At 42.8% G+C, this 21,893-nt stretch overlaps 1 protein-coding gene across 17 annotated transcripts in view; it reads right to left on the bottom strand.

The window, feature by feature from the left end:
• RIMBP2 (RIMS binding protein 2) overlaps nt 1–21,893 on the bottom strand; it is a 312,677-nt gene that overhangs the window by 187,328 nt on the left and 103,456 nt on the right. For 14 of the 17 annotated variants that reach the window (XM_069960976.1, XM_069960980.1, XM_069960979.1 and 11 more), the window contains one exon: nt 577–720. In XM_069960976.1, coding sequence (XP_069817077.1) covers nt 577–720 — 144 coding nt within the window. The remainder of the gene's footprint in view (nt 1–576; nt 721–21,893) is intronic. The other 3 variants (XM_069960983.1, XM_069960975.1, XM_069960992.1) reach the window with 1 other exon arrangement.

Below are 21,893 nucleotides of genomic sequence, written 5' to 3' on the forward strand. Positions count from 1 at the left end.
AGCTTCACGCTCCATAGGGTCTGTACGTCATGGAACGTGTGAATGACCCCTTATTCTGTTCATTTGCAACTGCATAGTTAATGTCATCCAAAAGAGAAGCCGCTCTTACAAAGTTAGAACTAAAGGAGAAGTCCGATGCCTGTCTTTTGTTTTGTTTTTTGTTGTTTTTTTTTTATCAAAAGAGCCGGGAAGGAGGTGGCTAAATATAACAATATGCACCTACATCCTCGGCTACAGCGCTGGGGTCTGCTGTCCTCCGTTCCAGTTTTTGGTCCCCCAGCTGCTTCCTGGTCTGAGCCGGGACCAGGGTCATAACTGGCTGAGCGGGCCTGACAAGTCACAACCCGGGTCCCCGCTCAGTCCAGGAAGTGGCCTGGGGACTGGGAACCGGCGCGTAGGAACGCAGACCCCAGCGCTGGAGCCAGGGAGGTAGGTGCATGTTATGTTCAGCCACCTCCTCCCCAGCTCTTTTGGGAAAAAAACAAACAAAAAAAACAGACACTGGACTTCTCCTTTAAGCCCCAAACCAAAGATAGGAATAAACCAGCTAGTTAACCAGAAGAATAGGAAACTTACTAGAAAGCTCCACTGCACCTTTTCTGGAGATACTGAAGTGACATCAGATTTGAATGAGCGGCTTTTCTCTTCTAGGAGACGGATCTCGTTGTAGGTTCTGTGTTGCACGGATGGTGGTAGGCACTGGAGATCATTTCTCAACTGCTGGCGGGAAAGAACAGAACATATTTACATGAGGTCAAATAATTGTATTTACAAAACAAAGGGTTCTGGCTTCATTGTTTCACAAACAATTGGAAATTGCTCAAACATGTGACCAACCATATAACTCTGACTAAAGAGACTACTAAAAGGGGTAATACTGGTAATACTTAGTGTTCAACTCCTAATTTGAAGGGATTTTCCCATCTTAGATACATATAGCATACCCACAGGTATGTGCAAGTCCTAACCAGGGACCTGTTGGCGAGTGCTGACTGCAACCAGAAAGGAATAGAAAACACCCTGTACATCGAAGGTCTATGGTTATTACAAAAACAGTCAAGCATGCCACCTCTCTATTTGGCGTAAGCTTGGATGCAGCTACCCCTTTAAGTAATTCTTATAACTGGTCAATTTTTAACACTGAGGATAATTTTACATGAAGGATTTGTGAGGGAACGGGGAATGATTTTTCAAGTTTCTTATTTTCATAAACTTTATATAAATTTTAATGTGAGAATATATCACAGGCGGAGTAATTTTTTGTAATATCCGCATCTTTCGTTATTTTTATTCCCCTTTACTAAATTACTTTATACAGATAGCAGCATTACGCACTTTAGGACTGAGAACAGTCTACAGCTGCCGATTCAATACAGTTAAAGGGGTAATCCAGCGCTACAAAAACATGGCCACTTTTCCCCCTCTCTTGTCTCCAGTTCAGGTGTGGTTTACAATTAAAGGGGTTATCCAGCGCTACAAAAACATGGCCACTTTCCCCCTACTGTTGTCTCCAGTTTGGGTGGGGTTTTGAAACTCAGTTCCATTGAAGTAAATGGAGCTTAACTGCAAACCGCACCTGAACTGGAGACAACAGTAGGGGGGAAAGTGGCCATGCTTTTCTAGCGCTGGATAACCCCTTTAAGCTCCATTTACTTCAGTGGAACTCAAGATAAAAATGAGATACGTAAGACCAAATGACTTATTGTATATATAATGTTTTTATGTTAAACATATATTTTAAGAATATTGGGTGCTATTTTTTCTAGTTTTCCATTTTTTTTATCTATATTATAAAATAATCCTGGGATCTTCCATTGCACTCTCACCACTGGAGATAAAACTAAGCTGAGACTTACTATTCCATCTGTAGAGATAAGAGGAGGCTGCTGTAAAGCGATATGTGCAACATTGCAGCATCATGTGACACCGGCAGATAGAGGAGACAATAGCAGCTTCCTGTGGAATGACCACTTCACAGGTCACAGACTGCGCTCAGTAATGCTTCACATTCATCTAAAGGGGACAGAATCTGTCTATTGTCGTCTATGTCCATGAGGCTTGCGGTAAAGTGTGTCACTAAATGCTGTTAAGAACAGTCCAGGCAATATGGCAATCCCGATAACAATGTACAAAATAGTGAATTAAAAAAAATGAAAGCCAGACAATAGAAACAGATTAGAATAAAATAACAATTTTTAGTATCTGACTCTAATCAGTAAAAGAAAATTTAGGTGACACTTTCCCTTTAATATATTTCTCTTCTTATTACCGGTGTAAATGTATGCTCGTGTTGTGACGGCAGTTTTCCTTTCATAATCCAAGGATAACATAAAACTATAGTGTATGATAAGACAGTATGCTGCTCTAAACAATCCCGAGCTGCTGTCTGTAAATCGAGTCCATAAATCTTCTATGTTATTCTTTAACAGCCTATAAAGTATTCTGACATCCCCCTATTTACTGCAGTTTTATTATTGATCCTCTTCTTTTATGCACCTTGTGTTTACTGCAGCTTTGCTCAGGCACGAGGCCTGTTCCCTTCCCCGAGCCCTGTGATGGTGTCTTTTATTTATTCATAACCCCGTGTACGGCAGCTTGGCTGTTTAATATTATCTCGACATGTAACTAAATCCCTGGCAGTGTGCAGGGAGCAGGACCGGGCGCAGGCTCAAAGCTCAGGCATCCGGAATACTACAGCGTCTCACTATTGTGCCCATCATATGGCTGAGGTCTTCATTACTGGTCTTCAGAGCAGGACAACATAGTAAGAGCCATTAAACCAGGATGGGGAACCTTCAGCCTTCCAGCTGTTGCAAAACTACAATTCCCATCATGCTTGGACAGCCAAAGCAAAGGAATGATGGGAATTTTAGTTTTGCAACAGCTGGAGGGCCAAAGGTTCCCCATCCCTGCATTAAACAATGAAAACCTGTATCAGGCTGATATCCTTAGAGCACGTTCACACCACCAATACAACAGATGTCAGTGCTGCAACTGACATTAATGCCATATGATGCATAGTTGCCAACATTTTAATTTTTTTTCCAGGGACACTTTAGTGGTAAAAAGGGGTGTTGCTTATTGTGGGTGTGGTCTCGGTGGGGTGTGGCCTATCATGGGAGTGTGTTCAAAATTTTCAGTTAGAATTTACAGTCAGAACAACACAAAAGAAGCATTACACACCCCAGTATTAGGTCCCCAGTATATTACACACCCCAGTATTAGGTCCCCAGTATATTACACACCCCAGTATTAGGTCCCCAGTATATAACTCACCCCAATTTCAGGTCCCTAGTATATTACACACCCCAGTATTAGGTCCCCAGTATATTACACACCCCAGTATTAGGTCCCCAGTATATTACACACCCCAGTATTAGGTCCCCAGTATATTACACCCCCCAGTATTAGGTCCCCAGTATATAACGCACCCCAATTTCAGGTCCCTAGTATATTACACACCCCAGTATTAGGTCCCCAGTATATTACACACCCCAGTATTAGGTCCCCAGTATATAACACACCCCAGTATTAGGTCCCCAGTATATAACAAACCCCAGTATTAGGTCCCCAGTATATTACACACCCCAGTATTAGGTCCCCAGTATATTACACACCCCAGTATTAGGTCCCCAGTATATTACACACCCCAGTATTAGGTCCCCAGTATATTACACACCCCAGTATTAGGTCCCCAGTATATAACACACCCCAGTATTAGGTCCCCAGTATATAACACACCCCAGTATTAGGTCCCCAGTATATAACACACCCCAGTATTAGGTCCCCAGTATATTACGCACCCCAGTTTCAGGTCCCTAGTATATTACACACCCCACTCAGAGCAGGCTGAGACTCAGAGATAGCACTTTACTTTCTGACTGTACATACTGGTAGTTTGTACCCATATGATGCAGCTGCACCCCATATCATCATACTACTACCCCCTTCATCCTCCTGCCCCTCCATCATCATATTACTACCCCTTCATCATCCTCCTGCCCCTCCATCATACTACTACCCCCTTCATCCTCCTGCCCTTCCATCATAATAGTACTACCCCTCTAATCCTCCTTCTCCCTCCATCATCATAGTAGTACCCCTTCATACTCCTGCCCTTCCATCATCATAGTTCTACCCCTCTCATCCTCCTGCCCCTCCACCATCATACTACTTCCCCCTTCATCCTCCTCCTGTACCTTTATCATCATACCATACACTATTGCTGTTGTTTCATTCGCTGCTGTGCAATTAAGCAGTTCTCATAAACATCAGCCGCGGTTGCCACCTGCAGCGACTGCCATTTTTATTGCTAAAATATAGTGTGTGAACATGGCCTTAAAGGGGTTCTCTGACACACAAAAATCTTTCAAATCAGCTGGTTTCAGAAAATTATATAGATTTGTAATTTACTTCTATTTAAAAAAAAAAAAAAAAAAAATCTTCCCCATACTTATCAGCTGCTGTATGTCCTGCGGGAAGTCTGTATTCTTTCTAGTATGACACACTGCTCTCTGCTGCCACCTCTGTCCATAGCAGGAAAGGTTTTCTAAACCTGTTGCTGCTCTTAACAGAGGTGAACAAAACACAGCAATCGCTGAACTCAGGAAGACCAGAGACAAAAAAAATCAATTGGAGTACTCACTAAAGAGTCTCCACTGATGCATTGGCCCCTATAAATTTAAATATGCAAAAGAAGGGTCCGTGGAGTCTCAGTTACGAGTCTCAAAACACGGGAATAGCCAGATATCCCTCCAGGGGAGGGAAGCCTATTGCCAAAGGGGTGCCTCCCAGTGGGGAGTACACCAAACCACCCTGATACGTAGCCCCTTAAGTCCCACTCGGTTGCGAGTATTGGAACATAAATAGGGAAACACCAGGGTTGCCCTTCCCTGGAGAGATATCTGGCTATTCCCGTGTTTTGAGACTCGTAACTGAGACTCCATGGACCCTTCTTAACAGAGGTGGCAGCAGAGAGCACTGTGTCAGACTGGAGAGAATACATCACTTCCTGCAGTACGAAAGTATGGAAAGACTTGATCAAATGACGAACGAGAAATCGTTCATTTTGATCTTACAACATGTTCTAAAATCGTTGTTCGCAAAAAAATCGCATATCATTCCATGTAAACAGTCGTTCACCCATTTTTCCTATGTGCGAGATAGGCTTAAGCGATCGCAAAACGAATTTTCCTCACGATATATCGTACCGTCTAAACGCTGATCGTTATGAAGAAAAAAAACGTTACTCCGACATCATTAATCGTATGATCGGGCGAATTATTGCTTCGTGCAAACGCAGCATTAGAAAGAGTCTGTGAGGAATGAAAGGTGGAATCTGATTGGTTGCTAGGGGCAACTGAGCCAGTTTCACTTCACACGATCGGGGGAGATTTATCAAGCATGGTGTAAAGTGAAACTGGCTCAGTCGACCCTAGCAACCAATCAGATTCCACCTTTCATTCCTCACAGACTCTTTGGAAAATGAAAGGTGGAATCTGATTGGTTGCTAGGGGCAACTGAGCCAGTCTCACTTTACACCAGGTTTGATAAATCCATGTAGGCCGCAGATCATCCCGCTTGCTCCAATGTACAGTAATTATATGAGGTTATAAACGTCGGTGAGGGCCGGGGATATGAAGAGGCCGCCTGCCTGATTCCCGGCTGTTATCTGAAACAAAGTGACCTCCTGCATAACATCTGCCTTAATTCCATATCCAACATGACAGGCAGTTTTATTCAGCACCAGCTGTTCCATTTATATTAAGTTTGCTACTTCACCAATGTAAAAAAAAAAAAAATCTGCCGGAGTCAAACATTTCCCTATATTGTTGCTCAAGAAGCGCTCCGCACTATGTCTACTAAATAACCCTCCTAATAATAATCCCGTCATTATCTTTGATGGAGCAATTGCACGTCATCCAGTGAATGCGCACATAATGGATCGCATCTGTTCCGATCAGTTATCTTTGTTGCCCTCAGACAATTATGAATAAACTTCGGCATAAAAAAATAGCAAAAAAAAAAAAAAAAGCAGACTGGGAGAATCATATTTCACATTGCAAGTTAACAAAAGGTCTAAAAGCTTGATACTTTGTCACTGATGACTGGATGTGAAAGCCGAACTGCTATTTAAATATTTATAGGGTAGTGTTGTGGGAGCAGCGTGCTATCTGTATGCGCTCGGTTCCGGGCCTAGATAGACTATAAAGAAAAAAAAAAAAAAGGGCCGACATGTTTTGGTATGCCGATCAATCTTATTCACCTGGAGTACAATGTAAAAGCCAGAGGGAGAGCAAAAATAAATGCAATACATAGTAAAACATTTCATTCACGTGTGGAGCCCATTCAGACGTCTGTATGTTGTCATATAGTATTAAGGATATAAAAGACGACATATTGTAAAAGGACTCAAAGAACAACTATGTAAATGAATCCAGACCTTATGGCCAGGGTAGGGAACCTTGGCTTCCAGCTGTTGCAAAACTACAACTCCCATGATGCCTGGACAGCCGTTGGCTGTCCAGGCATCATGGGAGTTGTAGTTTTGCAACAGCTGGAGAGCCATTGTTCCCTGGTCCAGACCCAATGGGAAATAGTGGATGAATAGCTGGATTCCCTAGTTTTGATATCTGCTCCAAAGGAGACTAATCAATCTTTTGATTTATTGATCCAGGCATCCCAAGCAGTCAGGATTCATCAATTTATCTTAAAGGGATTTTCCAGTGAAAATATATTTTCTTTCAAATCAGTTGTCTTAAACATTAGTGGGGACATCGGCCATCAATACCTCAATATACATCAATAGTCACAATCGTACTTTACAGAGTTCTTAACACTGAGGCCCTTCCCCACCCCCAACGCCAATGCGAGAAGCATTGCCAATAACCAGTCTGTCCTCTCTGAAACCCTTCCTCACCACCCCTAAATTTTATCCACTTATGACTCCATACCGTCCCGCCCTTCCTCCAGGGAACAGACCATCAGGCCCAACCACACCGCCCTGAATGTTAATTAAATTATCTCTACCTACCATAAGGGTGCATTTACACAGAAAGATTTATCTGACAGATTTAGGAAGCCAAAGCCAGGAATGGATTTGAAAAGAGGATAGATCCCAGTCTTTCCTTTATGACCTGATCCCTGTTTATAGTCTGTTCCTTGCTTTGACTTCAAAGATCTGTCAGATAAATCTGTCTGTGTAAACGCACCATCATGCTGCGTTTACACGGAACAATTATTGTTTGAATTTTCGCAATAACGATCGCATTTGAGCCATAATTGTTCTGTGTAAACACAGCAAACGATCAAGAGATGAGCGATGTAGCGGGCACTAACCATTAAAAACTTCACCTTTTATTCAAAATCTTCTTAAAAGCACCATAGCAGGACAAGCATAAGGCAAGGCACCAACTCCTTCGAGTCCTGCTATAGCGCTTTTAAAGGAGGACTCCGGAGAAAATTTTTATTAAAGTATTGTGTTGCCCCCAAAAAGTTATGCAAATCAACAATATACACTTATTATGGGAAATGGTTATAAAGTGCTTTTTTCCCTGCACTTACTACTGCATCAAGTCTTCACTTCCTGGATAACATGGTGATGTCACTTCCTGGATAAAATTATGATGTCACTTCCTGGATAACATGGTGATGTCACTTCATGGATAACAGGGTGATGTCACTTCCTGGATAACGTGGTGATGTCACTTCCTGGATAACGTGGTGATGTCACTTCCTGGATAACATGGTGATGTCACTTCCTGGATAACGTGGTGATGTCACTTCCTGGATAACATGGTGATGTCACGCCCCGACTCCCAGAGCTGTGTGGGCTGTGGCTGCTGGAGAGGATGATGGCAGGGGGACACTAAGGGACACAGGGCACTGGAGGGACACTGAGCATCCCCCTGCCGTCATCCTCTCCAGCAGCCAAAGCCCGCACAGCTCTGGGAGACGGGGCGTGACATCACCATGTTATCCAGGAAGTGACATCACCATCTTATCTAGGAAGTATAGCCTTGATGCAGTAGTAAGTGCAGGGACAAAAGCGCTTTAAAAGCATTTCCCGTAATAAGTGTATATTGGGGATTTGTATAACTTTTGGGGGCAATACAATACATTAATAAAAATGTTTGCCAGACTTCTCCTTTAAGAAGATTTTGATTAAAAGTTGAAGTTTTGAATGGTGAGTGTTGCAGTTGCAAAACTACAACTCTCATCAAGCCTGGACAGCCAAAGCTAAATGTCCCCCCTCCCTGATGTACTCCGACTACTCCTTATAAATCTGGTATATAGAAAAATCCCAATCACACTAAATCACGCTGCCTTCTGGGTCTTCTCCAACATTTATATAGAACATCCATCAGTTTTACACTCCTGAAATGATATATGTGCTACACATACTGTAAACTGTCCGCTTGCTACACCAGGGACGGTACATCAGCTACAGCAAAGACCATAATTCTGAGGATGCTGGATCCCTTTTACACAACTTTCTTAAAGGGGTAGTTCGCCAAAGCTTTAGCTGTCCAGACATGATGGGAGTTGTAGTTTTGCAACAGCTGGAGAGCCAAGGTTCCGTACCCCTGTACTATTTTCTCCTTTCCCCATAACTGCAATGTACAACTAAATATTCCGCACACAAACCAATCAATTGTCTATCACAACGATGCCACAAAGCAGGTAAGCATCAAGCGGAGAAGGAGAAGCTGAATACCAATGTATAGTCACAGATGTATTATTTATACTCCGGCTCTACTGTTCTAACCACACGCCCCATTTTAACTCTTTAGGTGATGGATCCATAAGGCGTGCCTCCCTACCTTACAGGATAGCCCCATTTTCGGGCACGCTGGCGGAACACTACCATGTGTCAGCACTGGCTCTCTATGGGATTTGGAATGTAAATCTGTTTTGTTTTACACTGAGAACCCTTTTATTATTGCCGTCTGGCTGCTCTTCTCTCCGTAGAGCCTGCTGTGTGGGAGACACAGGTTTTTTTTTTCTTTGTTTTTTTCTGAAACTTAATTCTGGCAGCTAGTGGGCCAATTCCAGCGAAGCAAGGACAAACCAATTAAGTCACATGTTGAGAGAGGCTTCCATATGTCACAGACCCAAACACGGCAGTGCCGAAGATATTGCTGCGTATCGGGGAGGGCAGGGGACAATACACAGAAAGCTGGTCGTGTGAATCAACAGACATCAGCATGTGGAGTATAATGTACAGTAAGGCCCCGTTCCTTGTTCATTCTTCAGCGCGTACAGAGCAGGAGCGCACGCCTCCCATAGACTCCCATTATGAGCGGGAGGCTAACGTCATTCTGCGGCGGACAATTCCGTCTCGGAATTCCGCTACCTTTCCTCAGTGGGAACGGGGCCTAAGTGCATAAACCTAAAAAAAAAAACAGCTGCAGGTTGTAGATACAGAATGGAGATGCAGATCCCCATAATGCAGTAGCGTAGTACAACAGACTAGAACAGAGAAGCAGGGCTGCTGTCAGAGGTCTGTGTGGTCACATGACAGCAATAGAGAAGGGGGTGTTTTCAGCATGGGCCAATCAGGAAGTGAGAATCACAGAGCTATGCAGGAGGTAAGAGACAGAAACTTCTCTATACAGCAGTGTGTATAGCTGATGTAAGTGCAGGCACATTATAACAGCAGTGTGTATAGCTCAGTGTAAGTGCAGGCACATTATAACAGCAGTGTGTATAGCTCAGTGTAAGTGCAGGCACATTATAACAGCAGTGTGTATAGCTGAGTGTAAGTGCAGGCACATTATAACAGCAGTGTGTATAGCTCAGTGTAAGTGCAGGTACATTATAGCAGCAGTGTGTATAGCTGAGTGTAAGTGCAGGCACATTATAACAGCAGTGTGTATAGCTCAGTGTAAGTGCAGGTACATTATAGCAGCAGTGTGTATAGCTGAGTGTAAGTGCAGGGATATTACAGTAGTAGAATACGGACAAAAAGAAAAGGAGCTGCTGCACCTCACACCTATGGCTGACACTAATGCCTCTCGGCCACATTTAACAGGCAATGGCAAGATGTTGGTATATAATTTGATCAAACCATATCATGAAGTAATGACCAGGACATATGTGGGCACAGTATACCAGCACTCTGTGCGGGGAGAGAGGGGTTAGAGCCAAGAAGAGATCACCTCCACAGTCCTGTCCCCTGATGCAAACCCCAACCTGAAGTGGATCTGCTATGATTTGGCAGGTGAGGGAGACTTCCTGGGTCGGAGTAAAGGGCTGTAGACCCTGCTATGCAGACCATGCCATTATCTGCATTCAAAAAGACTTTCCCCAGCCCCCCCCCCCCCCCCCATTCCCTCCTCTCTCATTCACTGATCATTATCAGGAAATCTTGACTAGTTTACATCAGTCAGGCCCTGTGTAATCTATGGAGAAGGGAGGGGGAGGAGGGAGATTAGTCACCAGCAGAGAAAAAAGGATTACACAGTGGGATCTGTGTGAAAGCCAGTATTCAGAGGTCAGAGAGGTCAGTGCTGACTTCAGAGGAGATAGCTCTGTGATGTAGCTGTAAATTAACTCTTTGTTGTCCTGTTTTGGTGCCTCATCTCCCTCCACCCCTCCCCTCTCCATAGAGAACCATGAAGAGAGGGGGGAGAGCTTCAAACTGCTTTTTCATGACAAAAATGCATTTTTCGACTAATAAACCCAATTATAAAGTTTCTTAACATCGCTTGTACTATTCATTTCTGAAAAAAAAAATTTAAACGACAGTGACACTTTAAGGATATTTATATTTAAGTGGAGCTCCAACTAAACCTTTTTTTCTTTAAAATCAACTGTTGTCAGACAGTTATACAGATTTGTAATTTACTTCTATTTAAAATCTCACATCTTCCAGTACTAATCAGCCGCTGTATGTCCTGCAGGAAGTGATGTATTTTTTCCAATCTGACACAGTGCTCTCTGCTGCCACCTCTGTCCAACACAGGAACTGTCCAGAGCAGTAGCAAATCCACAAAGAAAACTGCTCTGGACAGTTCCTGACATGGACAGAGGTGGCAGCAAAGAGCTCTGTGTCAGACTGGAAAAAGTACACCACTTCTTGCAGGACATAAAGCAGCTGATAAGTACTGGAAGACTTGAGATTTTTAAATAGAAGCAAATTACAAATCTATATAACTTTTTGAAACCAGTTGATTTGAAAAGGGGAGAAAATCACCAGAGTACCCCTTAAATATGTCTATTTAGGTTTGTTTTTTTTCCTTATTGATAATAGTCAGTTTGACTTTTCTAAGTTGGTAAATTGCAAAAAAAAAAAAAAAAGACGATAAATTCTGGATTCCAAGATCGGGACTGTCCATTACTAGTTAATTCTCTATGGGTTTTATATTCTTGTACCTTCAGGGTTCTTTTTATTATTATTATTATTATTATTATTAGTCACTAGAAAATAACGACTTCATATTGGGCTGTCTATGTTATATCTTATTTAAGTTGAACTCATAGGTGCACCCACAAAGCACCTCCCCTCCCCCACATACACCATCATCAATACCTAAGGGCCCTATTCCACCGGACGATCATCGTTCAGATTATCGTTAAATCGGTCGAATCTAAACGATAATCGTTTGGTTGAAATGCAGTTAACGATTAACGACCGAACGAGAAATCGTTGATCGCTTTATAAGACACGGACCTATTTTTATCGTTGCTCGTTCGCAAATCGTTCGCATTGAATAAGACATCGTTCGGTCGTTCGCAATAGATACGAACGCAATAGCGAAGAAATAGCGAAGAAAAAACTATCGCAATTACGATCATAAGTAACGATTATCGTTCCATGGAAATGAGTGAACGTTTTCAGGTCTTTCGCAATAGCGGTCGTTTGAGATCGTTAATCGTTAACGATTATGCGAACGATAATCGTCCGGTGGAATAGGGCCCTTTGAAACAGGGGAATTGTAGTTTCATAGGGTTTCGAGAAAGTGTTTCACGTGACCACCCAGAGTTCTGCCGGATTGATAAAAGGAGATGTCAGGTCCTAGCACCGGTTCATTGACTTTATGAACTGAAAGTCTAATAAATTTAATAGCTTAACAGGATTTTCCCAATGTAAGGGTCCAATTACACAGGGTGATTATTGTCTGAAAAGGTGGATAATTGCCCCGTGAATCAGGCCCAATAGTCGGCCAATTGACTGATCACTTACTTCTGACAGGATTGAAAATCCTCGTCCATAATGGTGCGTTTACACAAAACGATAATTGGCCCGATCGTACGATTAACGATGTCGGAGTAACGATTTTTTTTTCAGAACGATCAGCGTTTAGACGGAACGATATATCGTACGGAAAATTCGTTTTGCGATCGCTTAAGCCTATCTCACACATTGGTAAAATCGGCGAACGACTGTTCACACAGAACGATCAGCGAATTTTTTGCGAACGACGATTTGATAACATAATAAAAGATTAAAATGAACGATTTCTCGTTCGTCGTTTGATCACGTACGTTTACACGTACCATTATCGTTCGAATTCGATCGTATCGCACAAATTCGCACCATAATCGTTACGTGCAAACACACCTTAATGCTACGTTTACACGAAGCGATAATTCGCCCAATCGATCGTTTAACGATTTTGTAGCAACGATTTGGTTTTCATAACGATCAGCGTTTAGACGAATAAATCGTTAGAAAATTCGTAAGAAAAATCATTATTGCGATCGTTTTTAAGATCGTTTTAGCCCATCTTTTATATAGGGTGAATCTTTGCAAGACTGTTTACACAAAGCGATCTGCGAATTTTTAGCGAACGACGAACAATGATTTAAGAACATGTTAAAAGATCAAAATGAACGATTTTTCACTCATCGCTTGATCGTTTTCTGTGTTTACATGGAACGATTATCGAATTAGGTTTTCTATGGGGATTTGCTGCTGCTCTGGACAGTTCCTGACATGGACACAGGTGGCAGCAGAGATCACTGTATCAGACTGGTAAGAAAACACCATTTCCTGCAGGACATACAGCAGCTGATAAGTACTAGAAGACTTAAGATTTTTTTAACAGAAGTAAATTACAAATCTCTGGCACTTTCTGGCATCAGTTGATATAAGGGTATAAAGGGTTATTTTCATCACCTTAACATTTATTGGGTAAGAGAATGCAAAACTAAGTAATATTCCAAATGCCTTGCTCAGTTTTGCTTCTTGGCCCCCATCTCTCTCCCTATAGTTAACAGTTCGTTGTCTAGGCTCCTGACCACCACTCTCCGCTATGAGTGGTGGCCGGTATATGATGTCACTCGGTGACCGGGGCTTGGGGGAGCGCTGGTGAGTATAATCTACAGCTTTTATGTCTCCCACTCAAATCCCAGGCAGCTCTAGAGCTTGTCTACAGAGGTTATTCGGGGTCAGAAAAACTTGGCCACTTTCTTCCAGAGACAGCTCCACTCTGGTCTCCAGCTTGGGTGGAGCTTTGTAACTCAGTTCCATTGAAGTGAATGGTACAACTACAGTTAGAGCAGTTAGTAATATAACCAGTAGCGGATTATAATAGGTCCGTTTTGGGCGGTAGCCCGGGGCCCTGAGCTCCTGAGGAGCCCATGGCCACCCAAACAGACTAATGTTCAGTCATGATTTGCATGAAAATTGCTGCTTTTTACCGCAATTTTGCACAAATCAGGGCAAAACTGCAGCCAGGAGACAATACAGTAACATTAGAGAATATATTAAAGGACCTTATCATGTGACAATGATGTCACCACAGGTCCTTTACAGGCTGCATTATGGAGGAAAAATCTTCCCCTGAATGACACCATGTTCCAGTCCAACCAGACCTCAAGTGTCTCTGAACTGTGGAAGGAAGAGCCGACGCCTGGATGCCGTCCACCATAGTCACGCTTCGGCTCTCCCTCCTGCAGCTCAAACTGAAAAGTTGTCATGGTGAAACAACGACTACTACTATATGTGTGGGAGATCCTGCACCTCACAATAGATTTCTAATGCTCTGTAGCCTCATATACATCGAAATGGAACTTATAGGAATTGAAGTCCCCGCCCCCAACTGAGCAATTCCTTTCAGAAAAATGGAACCTATTATCAGTTGTTGCATATGTATCCACCCTTAAAGGGGTACTCCAGCAAAATGTTTTTCCTTTCAAATGAACTGTTTCAGAAAGTTATAGAGATTAGTAATTTACTTCTGTTTACAAATCTCAAGTTTTCCCATACTTATCAGCTGCTGTATGTCCTGCAGGAAGTGGTGTTTTCTTCCCAGTCTGACACCGTGCTCTCTCCTGCCACCTCTGTCCATGTCAGGAACTGTCCAGAGCAGGAGAGGTTTTCTATGGGGATTTGCTTCTGTTGTGGACAGGAGTTGCAGCAGAGAGCGCTGTGTTAGGCCTCATTCACACGTTCAGTGATTCTTCTGGGCCGCAAAACCTCCCGTAATTTTTTCTGCGTGATCCATGGAAAATCATCCGTATTTTCATCCATTTCCCTTTCCACATCAGTTTCTATAGAATGTGAATAGTACTAGTTTGCATAGATTTCATCCGTGTTTTTTGCCGACGTCATAAAAGTGACATCCGTAAAAAATACGAACCCCATGGACTTCTATTAGTAATCCGTACCGCAATCACAATCCGCACTATGTCCTTTTTTTTTAAGGAACGGATTACGGATCACAATTAACACATCTGTGATTACGGACAAGTTTACAGGACGTGTGAATAAAGCCTCAGGGTGCCTTCACAAGTACCGTATCGCTGCGTTTTTAACGCTGCGTTTTTTACATGCGCGTTTTGATTTTCACATAATAAAAACGCAGCGTTTAAAACGCAGCGTTACGGTACGTGTAAAGCTACCCTTAGACTGGAAAGAATACACCACTTCCTGCAGGACATACAGCAGCTGATAAGTACTGGAAATTTTTAAATAGAAGTAATATAAAAATCTTTAATCTATATAACTTTCGGAAATCAGTTGATTTGAAAGAAAAAAAATTTCGCTGGACAATCCTTTTAAAGGGAATCGGTGAGCTGTAGTTCACATTCTGAACACTGTTAGATGCTGTTAGGACAAGGAGACACATGGTACCTGTCATATACCCAGCTGTGCTTCCAGAATGTAGAAAAATGTTTTACTTTTTGTTTTGTTTTTTCCTCTGGTACAAGGAGTCAAAGAGGCTTTTCCAAGCTCCCGAACAGCTGCAAGCTGTAATGTCTCCCCCCTCCCCTTTCTGCTTGATTGACACCTGGAAGCTGAGTGCCCAGCAAGGTCAGGGATGGGAGGGGGAGGGAGTAAGGAGGTGTTACAGCCTGGTGCACGTCAGGAGCTCTGGAACACCTATTCGACCCCTTAGGGTACAAACCCACACACCGTATACACAGCAGATACGCAACAAATATGCAGCAAATACGCAGCAGATTTGTTGGTACAGATTTGATGCTGTGTTCAGTTATTTAGATCTAATCTGCTGCGTATTTGCTGCGTATTTGCTCCGTGTTTGCTGCGTATCGCAGCAGTAAATACGCTGCTTATACGGTGTGTGGGTTTATTCACACGGACGGGCTCGCAGCGAGATTCTCGCTGCGAGCCCGGCAGGTCCTGGCAGTTCCCATACACTACATACTTGCTGCGGTCTAAACGACCGCAGCGAGTATGTAATTATACCGCCCTTAACCCCTTCTGCTCCCCCGCTGTGTATATACTTTACCTGTCCTCGCTGCACGGGTCCGGCGTCCTGCTCTCCCGTCCGGCCAATCAGTGGCTGCGGCTGGGCAACACACTGATTGGCCGGACAGGAGAGCAGGACGCCGGACCCGTGCAGCGAGGACAGGTAAAGTATATACACAGCGGGGGAGCAGAAGGGGTTAAGGGCGGTATAATTACATACTCGCTGCGGTCGTTTAGACCGCAGCAAGTATGTAGTGTATGGGAACTGCCAGGACCTGCCGGGCTCGCAGCGAGAATCTCGCTGCGAGCCCGCCCGTGTGAATATACCCTTAAACAAAATAATTTTTATACATTATGGAAGCACAGACAGACAAATGAAAGGTACCATGTATCTAAACAACCTAACAGCTATCTAAAAGTATCAGGAGTTTGGAACATGAATTGCAGCTGACAGATTCCAAAACCCTTTCAGAATTTGTATTCATCTTATAAACTGAACACAGCCGGCTTCATGAGCACCAGGAATAGCAGATCTGCAGCTCTATAGGGGAGGATTTGGCGCAGGTTCTGTACATTAACCACTGGTCCATTTATATGCTGCCGGATAATTACATATTTCTACAGACATGAATAGTAAATCAATTCTACCTACGCAATTCTGCGTATGGAAGTGTATGGTTATTGTGTATGGTTCTGTCACAGGCGCAGATATTAGCTATCTCCACCATTCCCACTGCTGCTCTACTGTATTTGGATGGTAGACTCGGGACTCCTGTTCTCGAGCTCAATGGGGTTCCCAGCAGTTGGACTATCATTAGTCAGAAATGTACCAACCAGTGGTGGATTACATTTACTCTGGACCCCGGACTGTCCAAACTAATCATTGTTCAGTCCAAACACCAGCTGTAAAAGCTGCGTGACCTCCATTAAAAATAAGCTGGGAAAGTTGAGTGACCTCCATTATACTGACTGTAGGATGCCGCAAAAGCTGGGTGACCCCATTATACTGACTACTAAACAAGATGCTGGGAAATCTGGGTGACCTCCATTATACAAGATGCTAGGAAAGCAGGGTGACCCCATTATACTGACTACTATACAAGATGCTGGGAAAGCTGGGTGACCTCCATTATACTGACAACTATACAAGATGCTAGGAAAGCAGGGTGACCTCCATTATACTGACTACTATACAAGATACTAGGAAAGCAGGGTGACCTCCATTATACTGACAACTATACAAGATGCTAGGAAAGCAGGGTGACCGCCATTATACTGACTACTATACAGGATGCTGGGAAAGCAGGGTGACCGCCATTATACTGACAACTATACAAGATGCTAGGAAAGCAGGGTGACCGCCATTATACTGACTACTATACAGGATGCTGGGAAAGCAGGGTGACCGCCATTATACTGACTACTATACAGGATGCTGGGAAAGCTGGGTGACCTCCATTATACTGACTACTATACAAGATGCTGGGAAAGCTGGGTGACCGCCATTATACAAAATGCTAGAAAAGCTGAGTGACCGCCATTATACTAACTACTATACAAGATGCTAGGAAAGCTGGGTGACCTCCATTATACTGACTACTATAGAAGATGCTAGTAAAGCTGAGTGACCGCCATTATACTGACTACTATACAAGATGCTGGGAAAGCTGGATGACTTCCATTATACTGACTACTATAGAAGATGCTAGTAAAGCTGGGTGACCTCAATTATACTGACAACTATACAAGATGCTAGGAAAGCTGGATGACTTCCATTATACTGACTACTATACAAGATGTTGGGAAAGCTGGGTGACCTCCATTATACTGATTACTATTCAAGATGCTAGGAAAGCTAGGTGACATCCATTATACTGACTACTATACAAGATGCTAGGAAAGCTGAGTGACCTCCATTATACTGACTACTATACAAGATGCTGGGAAAGCTGAGTGACCTCCATTATACTGACTACTATACAAGATGCTGGGAAAAGCAGGGTGACCTCCATTATACTGATTACTATTCAAGATGCTAGGAAAGATGCGTGACATCCATTATACTGACTACTATACAAGATGCTAGGAAAGCTGAGTGACCTCCATTATACTGACTACTATACAAGATGCTGGGAAAGCTGAGTGACCTCCATTATACTGACTACTATACAAGATGCTAGGAAAGCTGAGTGACCGCCATTATACTGACTACTATACAAGATGCTGGGAAAAGCAGGGTGATCTCCATTATACTGACTACTATACAAGATGCTAGGAAAGCTGAGTGACCTCCATTATACTGACTACTATACAAGATGCTGGGAAAAGCAGGGTGACCTCCATTATACTGACTACTATACAAGATGCTGAGAAAGCTGGGTGTCCTTCATTATACTGACTACTATACAAGATGCTGAGAAAGCTGGGTGACCTTCATTATACTGACTACTATACAAGATGCTGAGAAAGCTGGGTGACCACCATTATACTGACTACTATTCAAGATGCTAGGAAAGCTGGATGACTTCCATTATACTGACTACTATACAAGATGCTAGGAAAGCTGGATGACTTCCATTATACTGACTACTATACAAGATGCTAGGAAAGCTGAGTGACCGCCATTATACTGACTACTATACATGATGCCAGGAAAGCTGGGTGACCCCCATTACAAGACAAGAGAGGGGGAAAAGTGGCCATGTTTTTGTAGCGCTGGATAACCCCTTTAAGTGGCTCTGTCCCACCCATCTTTAGCGTATCTGTATGGACAGTAGAAGAGAGCAGAGCAGAGAGACGAACTGAAGGAGGGGCGGGAAAAGTGACTGGGGGGGTCTGGACTCCCACTGGACTCCCATTAGCTGCAATATAAAAGTATACAGCATGGTGGGATAGTTTTTTTTTGCATTAACACACTGGTATGTTCACACCTGATACTTCTTTCCCTGTTGGGTCAGTGGGGACACATGGCTGCATTTCTCATATGCTCTCCCTGCATATACAGTATACACAGGACACATGTACAGTATACACATAACAAGATGTGAATAGAGCCGTACACCTCTGCCAGCCTAAAAATGTGGAATATTCTAATTGAAAAAAACAACAATGGCAATGGAATTAGCACTAGCAATGTAAATGCTGTATTGATTTCTGTGTTTTAAAAATACCTAGACATACCTATTAAAGCTCCTCATGGCCAGAAGCCCAAGGTGACAAAGGAGAACATTAGCGGCTATATAGGAGTCTGGTAAAGGAGTCATCAATAATTCAACGTAAAGCTACAAAACATTGTCTATACCCCCAGTGTATGAATGCAATAACAACCCAACCTGCAAGGTGCAATGAGACCAACTCAAGGGGTTGTATTGAAGTCAATGCAAACAACGGCCGTTGTACACACAATGGGGGAGATTTATCAAACATGGTGTAAAGTGAGACTGGCTCAGTTGCCCCTAGCAACCAATCAGATTCCACCTTTCATTCCTCACAGACTCTTTGGAAAATGAAAGGTGGGATCTGATTGGTTGCTAGGGGCGACTGAGCCAGTTTCACTTTACACCATGTTTGATAAATCTCCCCCAATGTGTTAAACAATGGCCGTTGTTTGATACTACCGTCGAAATAATGGGCATGTCAATTATTTCTGGCAATGCAATTTTCACTGCACACAATGGCCGTTGTTTTGAGTGCCAAATAACAGACGTTTATATAATGTGTGAACATAGCCTATGGCTGTATCCATGTTTTCTAGGCAGCCTCAGGGTTGCATCCAACTTTTCCAGACACTGGTAAATATATAAGCGATCTCCAGCTGAATCCCTGATTTATACTTTTCTACAATGTCACCATTTTCCTGCATATGCTAGCCTGAACATGGAGGCAAAAAAAAAAGTTGAAAAATGAATACATAGGTTACATAGATTTGTAATTTACTTCTATTTAAAAAATCTAAAGTCTTCCAGTACTTATCAGCTGCTGTATGTCCTGCAGGAAGTGGTGTATTCTTTCTAGTCTGACACAGTGCTCTCTGCTGCCACTTCTGTCCATGTCAGGAACTGTCCAGAGCAGCAGCAAATCCCCATAGAAAATCTCTCTTGCTCTTGACAGCTGCTTCTAAACGGCTCATTAGCGGGTGTGGTCCGATCGTCACGGTTCTGAGCTATTAATAACACCAGGGATCACGGCGGTTCGGAGCAGGCCCCGCTCTAAAGTCCCCTACCTGACCGAGGATGTGCAGTTACGTCCTTGGTTGTTAAGAGGTTAATTTATGAACTTTTGCAACTTTTCTTAGGGCACATTGGTCGCATTTAAAGGGGTACTCCGGCAATTTTTTCCCCCTTTCAAATCAACTGGTTTCAGAAAGTTATACAGATTTGTAGATTATTTCTATATGAAAATCTCAAGTCTTCCAGTAATTATCCGTTGCTGTATGCCCTGCAGGAAGTGGTGTATTCTTTCAAGTCTGACACAGTGCTCTCTGCTGCCACCTCTGTCCATGTCAGGAACTGTCTAGAGCAGGAGAGGGTTTTTCTACGGCATTTTCAACTGCTTTGGACAGTTCCTGACATGGACAGAGGTGGCAGCAGAGTGTCATACTGGAAAGAATACACCATTTCCTGCAGGACATACAGCAGCTGATAAGTACTGGAAGACTTGAGATTTTGAAATAGAAGTAAATTACAAATCTATATAATTTTCTGACCCCAGTTGATCGTGAGGTGACAAAGAGCAGCGTAATAATGAAGGGGCGTGCGGACGTCTCTGCTCACGTAGCCTTGTGTGACAGATGGGTAAATCAGTCATCTTTTTTATTCTTCGGTTATATGGTTGTATAAGGGGAAAATCCGCCCTTGCCTGTACTCCGTGCAGATAATAGCTCTAATTTAATTGATGGTTTGTGCTCTTTTCAAAGCATCCAGTCTGTCGGAGGACGAGCAGATGTTTCATGACAATCACTACAATGCGTTTCTTGGAGACCAGGACTTAAGTGCTCGCCGGTTTCCTTATCAACTGGAACACACTTACAATATGGTCGTCTGTTATCAACGCCCGGCGGCTACCGGTGTTTAACGTTAAAATAAGACGTAGTGTAAAATGTGTATGGAACTTATAAAGGCAACAATGTATCAAATCTAAAAACCTCAATGTGGAGGAGAAGTCAGTATAGTCAGCAATGGTCTGTACTAGCTCTACCAGGGACTAGGGAATTGCTCCACCTCCCCCACCCGTCAGATATCTCCGTCTACTACCGCCCTCTCCCAGCCCGGAAGTATCTTAACCTGAATATAGTCACAGGGGGAAATTTAGGGTCGTCCTATAATGTTGCATTTACACGGAGCGATAATTCGCCTTAATCGATTGTTTAACGATTTTGAAGCAACGATTTGGTTTTAATAACAATCAGCGTTTAGATAAATAGATCGTTAAAATCGTTAAAAATTTGTGAGAAAAATCGTTATTGCGATCGTTTTTAAGATCGCATCTTTGAAAGACTGTTTACACGAAGCGCTCTGCGAATTTTTAGTGAACGACGATTTGAGAACATGTTGAAAGATCAAAATGAACGATTTCTCGCTCGTCGCTTGATCGTTCGCTGTGTTTACACGGAACGATAACACTGGTCAACAAATTTTCAAAAGTTGCTTGGTTCAGAAATAAAATTCTCCATTTCTTAATGATTTTTATGCGCTGAATTCCAATATCACAAGGAAAAATGTGAATTCTCTAGTTTCTATGATATCGCAGAGTTCTCATGTTACTGTTTTGTGAATTGTATAGAATACAGTATAATAGCCGACAGATTTATTACTTCTACAATCATAAGGAAGCGCGGTTACTGTTCATAAACTTTTGAAATATATTCATAGGAAACTTAGTTCTATCTGAAATCAACTACAATTTACAGGCAGATCTAAGGATTGTTACAAATTAATTATGTTTATTGAACTCTGGAATGTCGCTCCTTATTCCATGGCTATTCGGCGCATTTACACGTCTTTTGTATTCATACATGGGATTGTCACTGATAACTGTCCAACAGTAATCTGCAAACATTAATGGGTTCCATTTACCCTGATACCTTAGGCTAGGTTCACACTGCGTTTTTGATCAGTTAATTGCGAAAAACGGATGAAAAAAACAGATGCATTTGGGTGCATCTGTTTTGATCTGCTTTACCGTTGACTTCCATTATAAAAAAAAAACGGATCCGTTTTTTTTTTTTAACGGA

This window comes from Dendropsophus ebraccatus, chromosome 3 (assembly GCF_027789765.1).
Source record: "Dendropsophus ebraccatus isolate aDenEbr1 chromosome 3, aDenEbr1.pat, whole genome shotgun sequence".
NCBI lineage: Eukaryota > Metazoa > Chordata > Amphibia > Anura > Hylidae > Dendropsophus > Dendropsophus ebraccatus.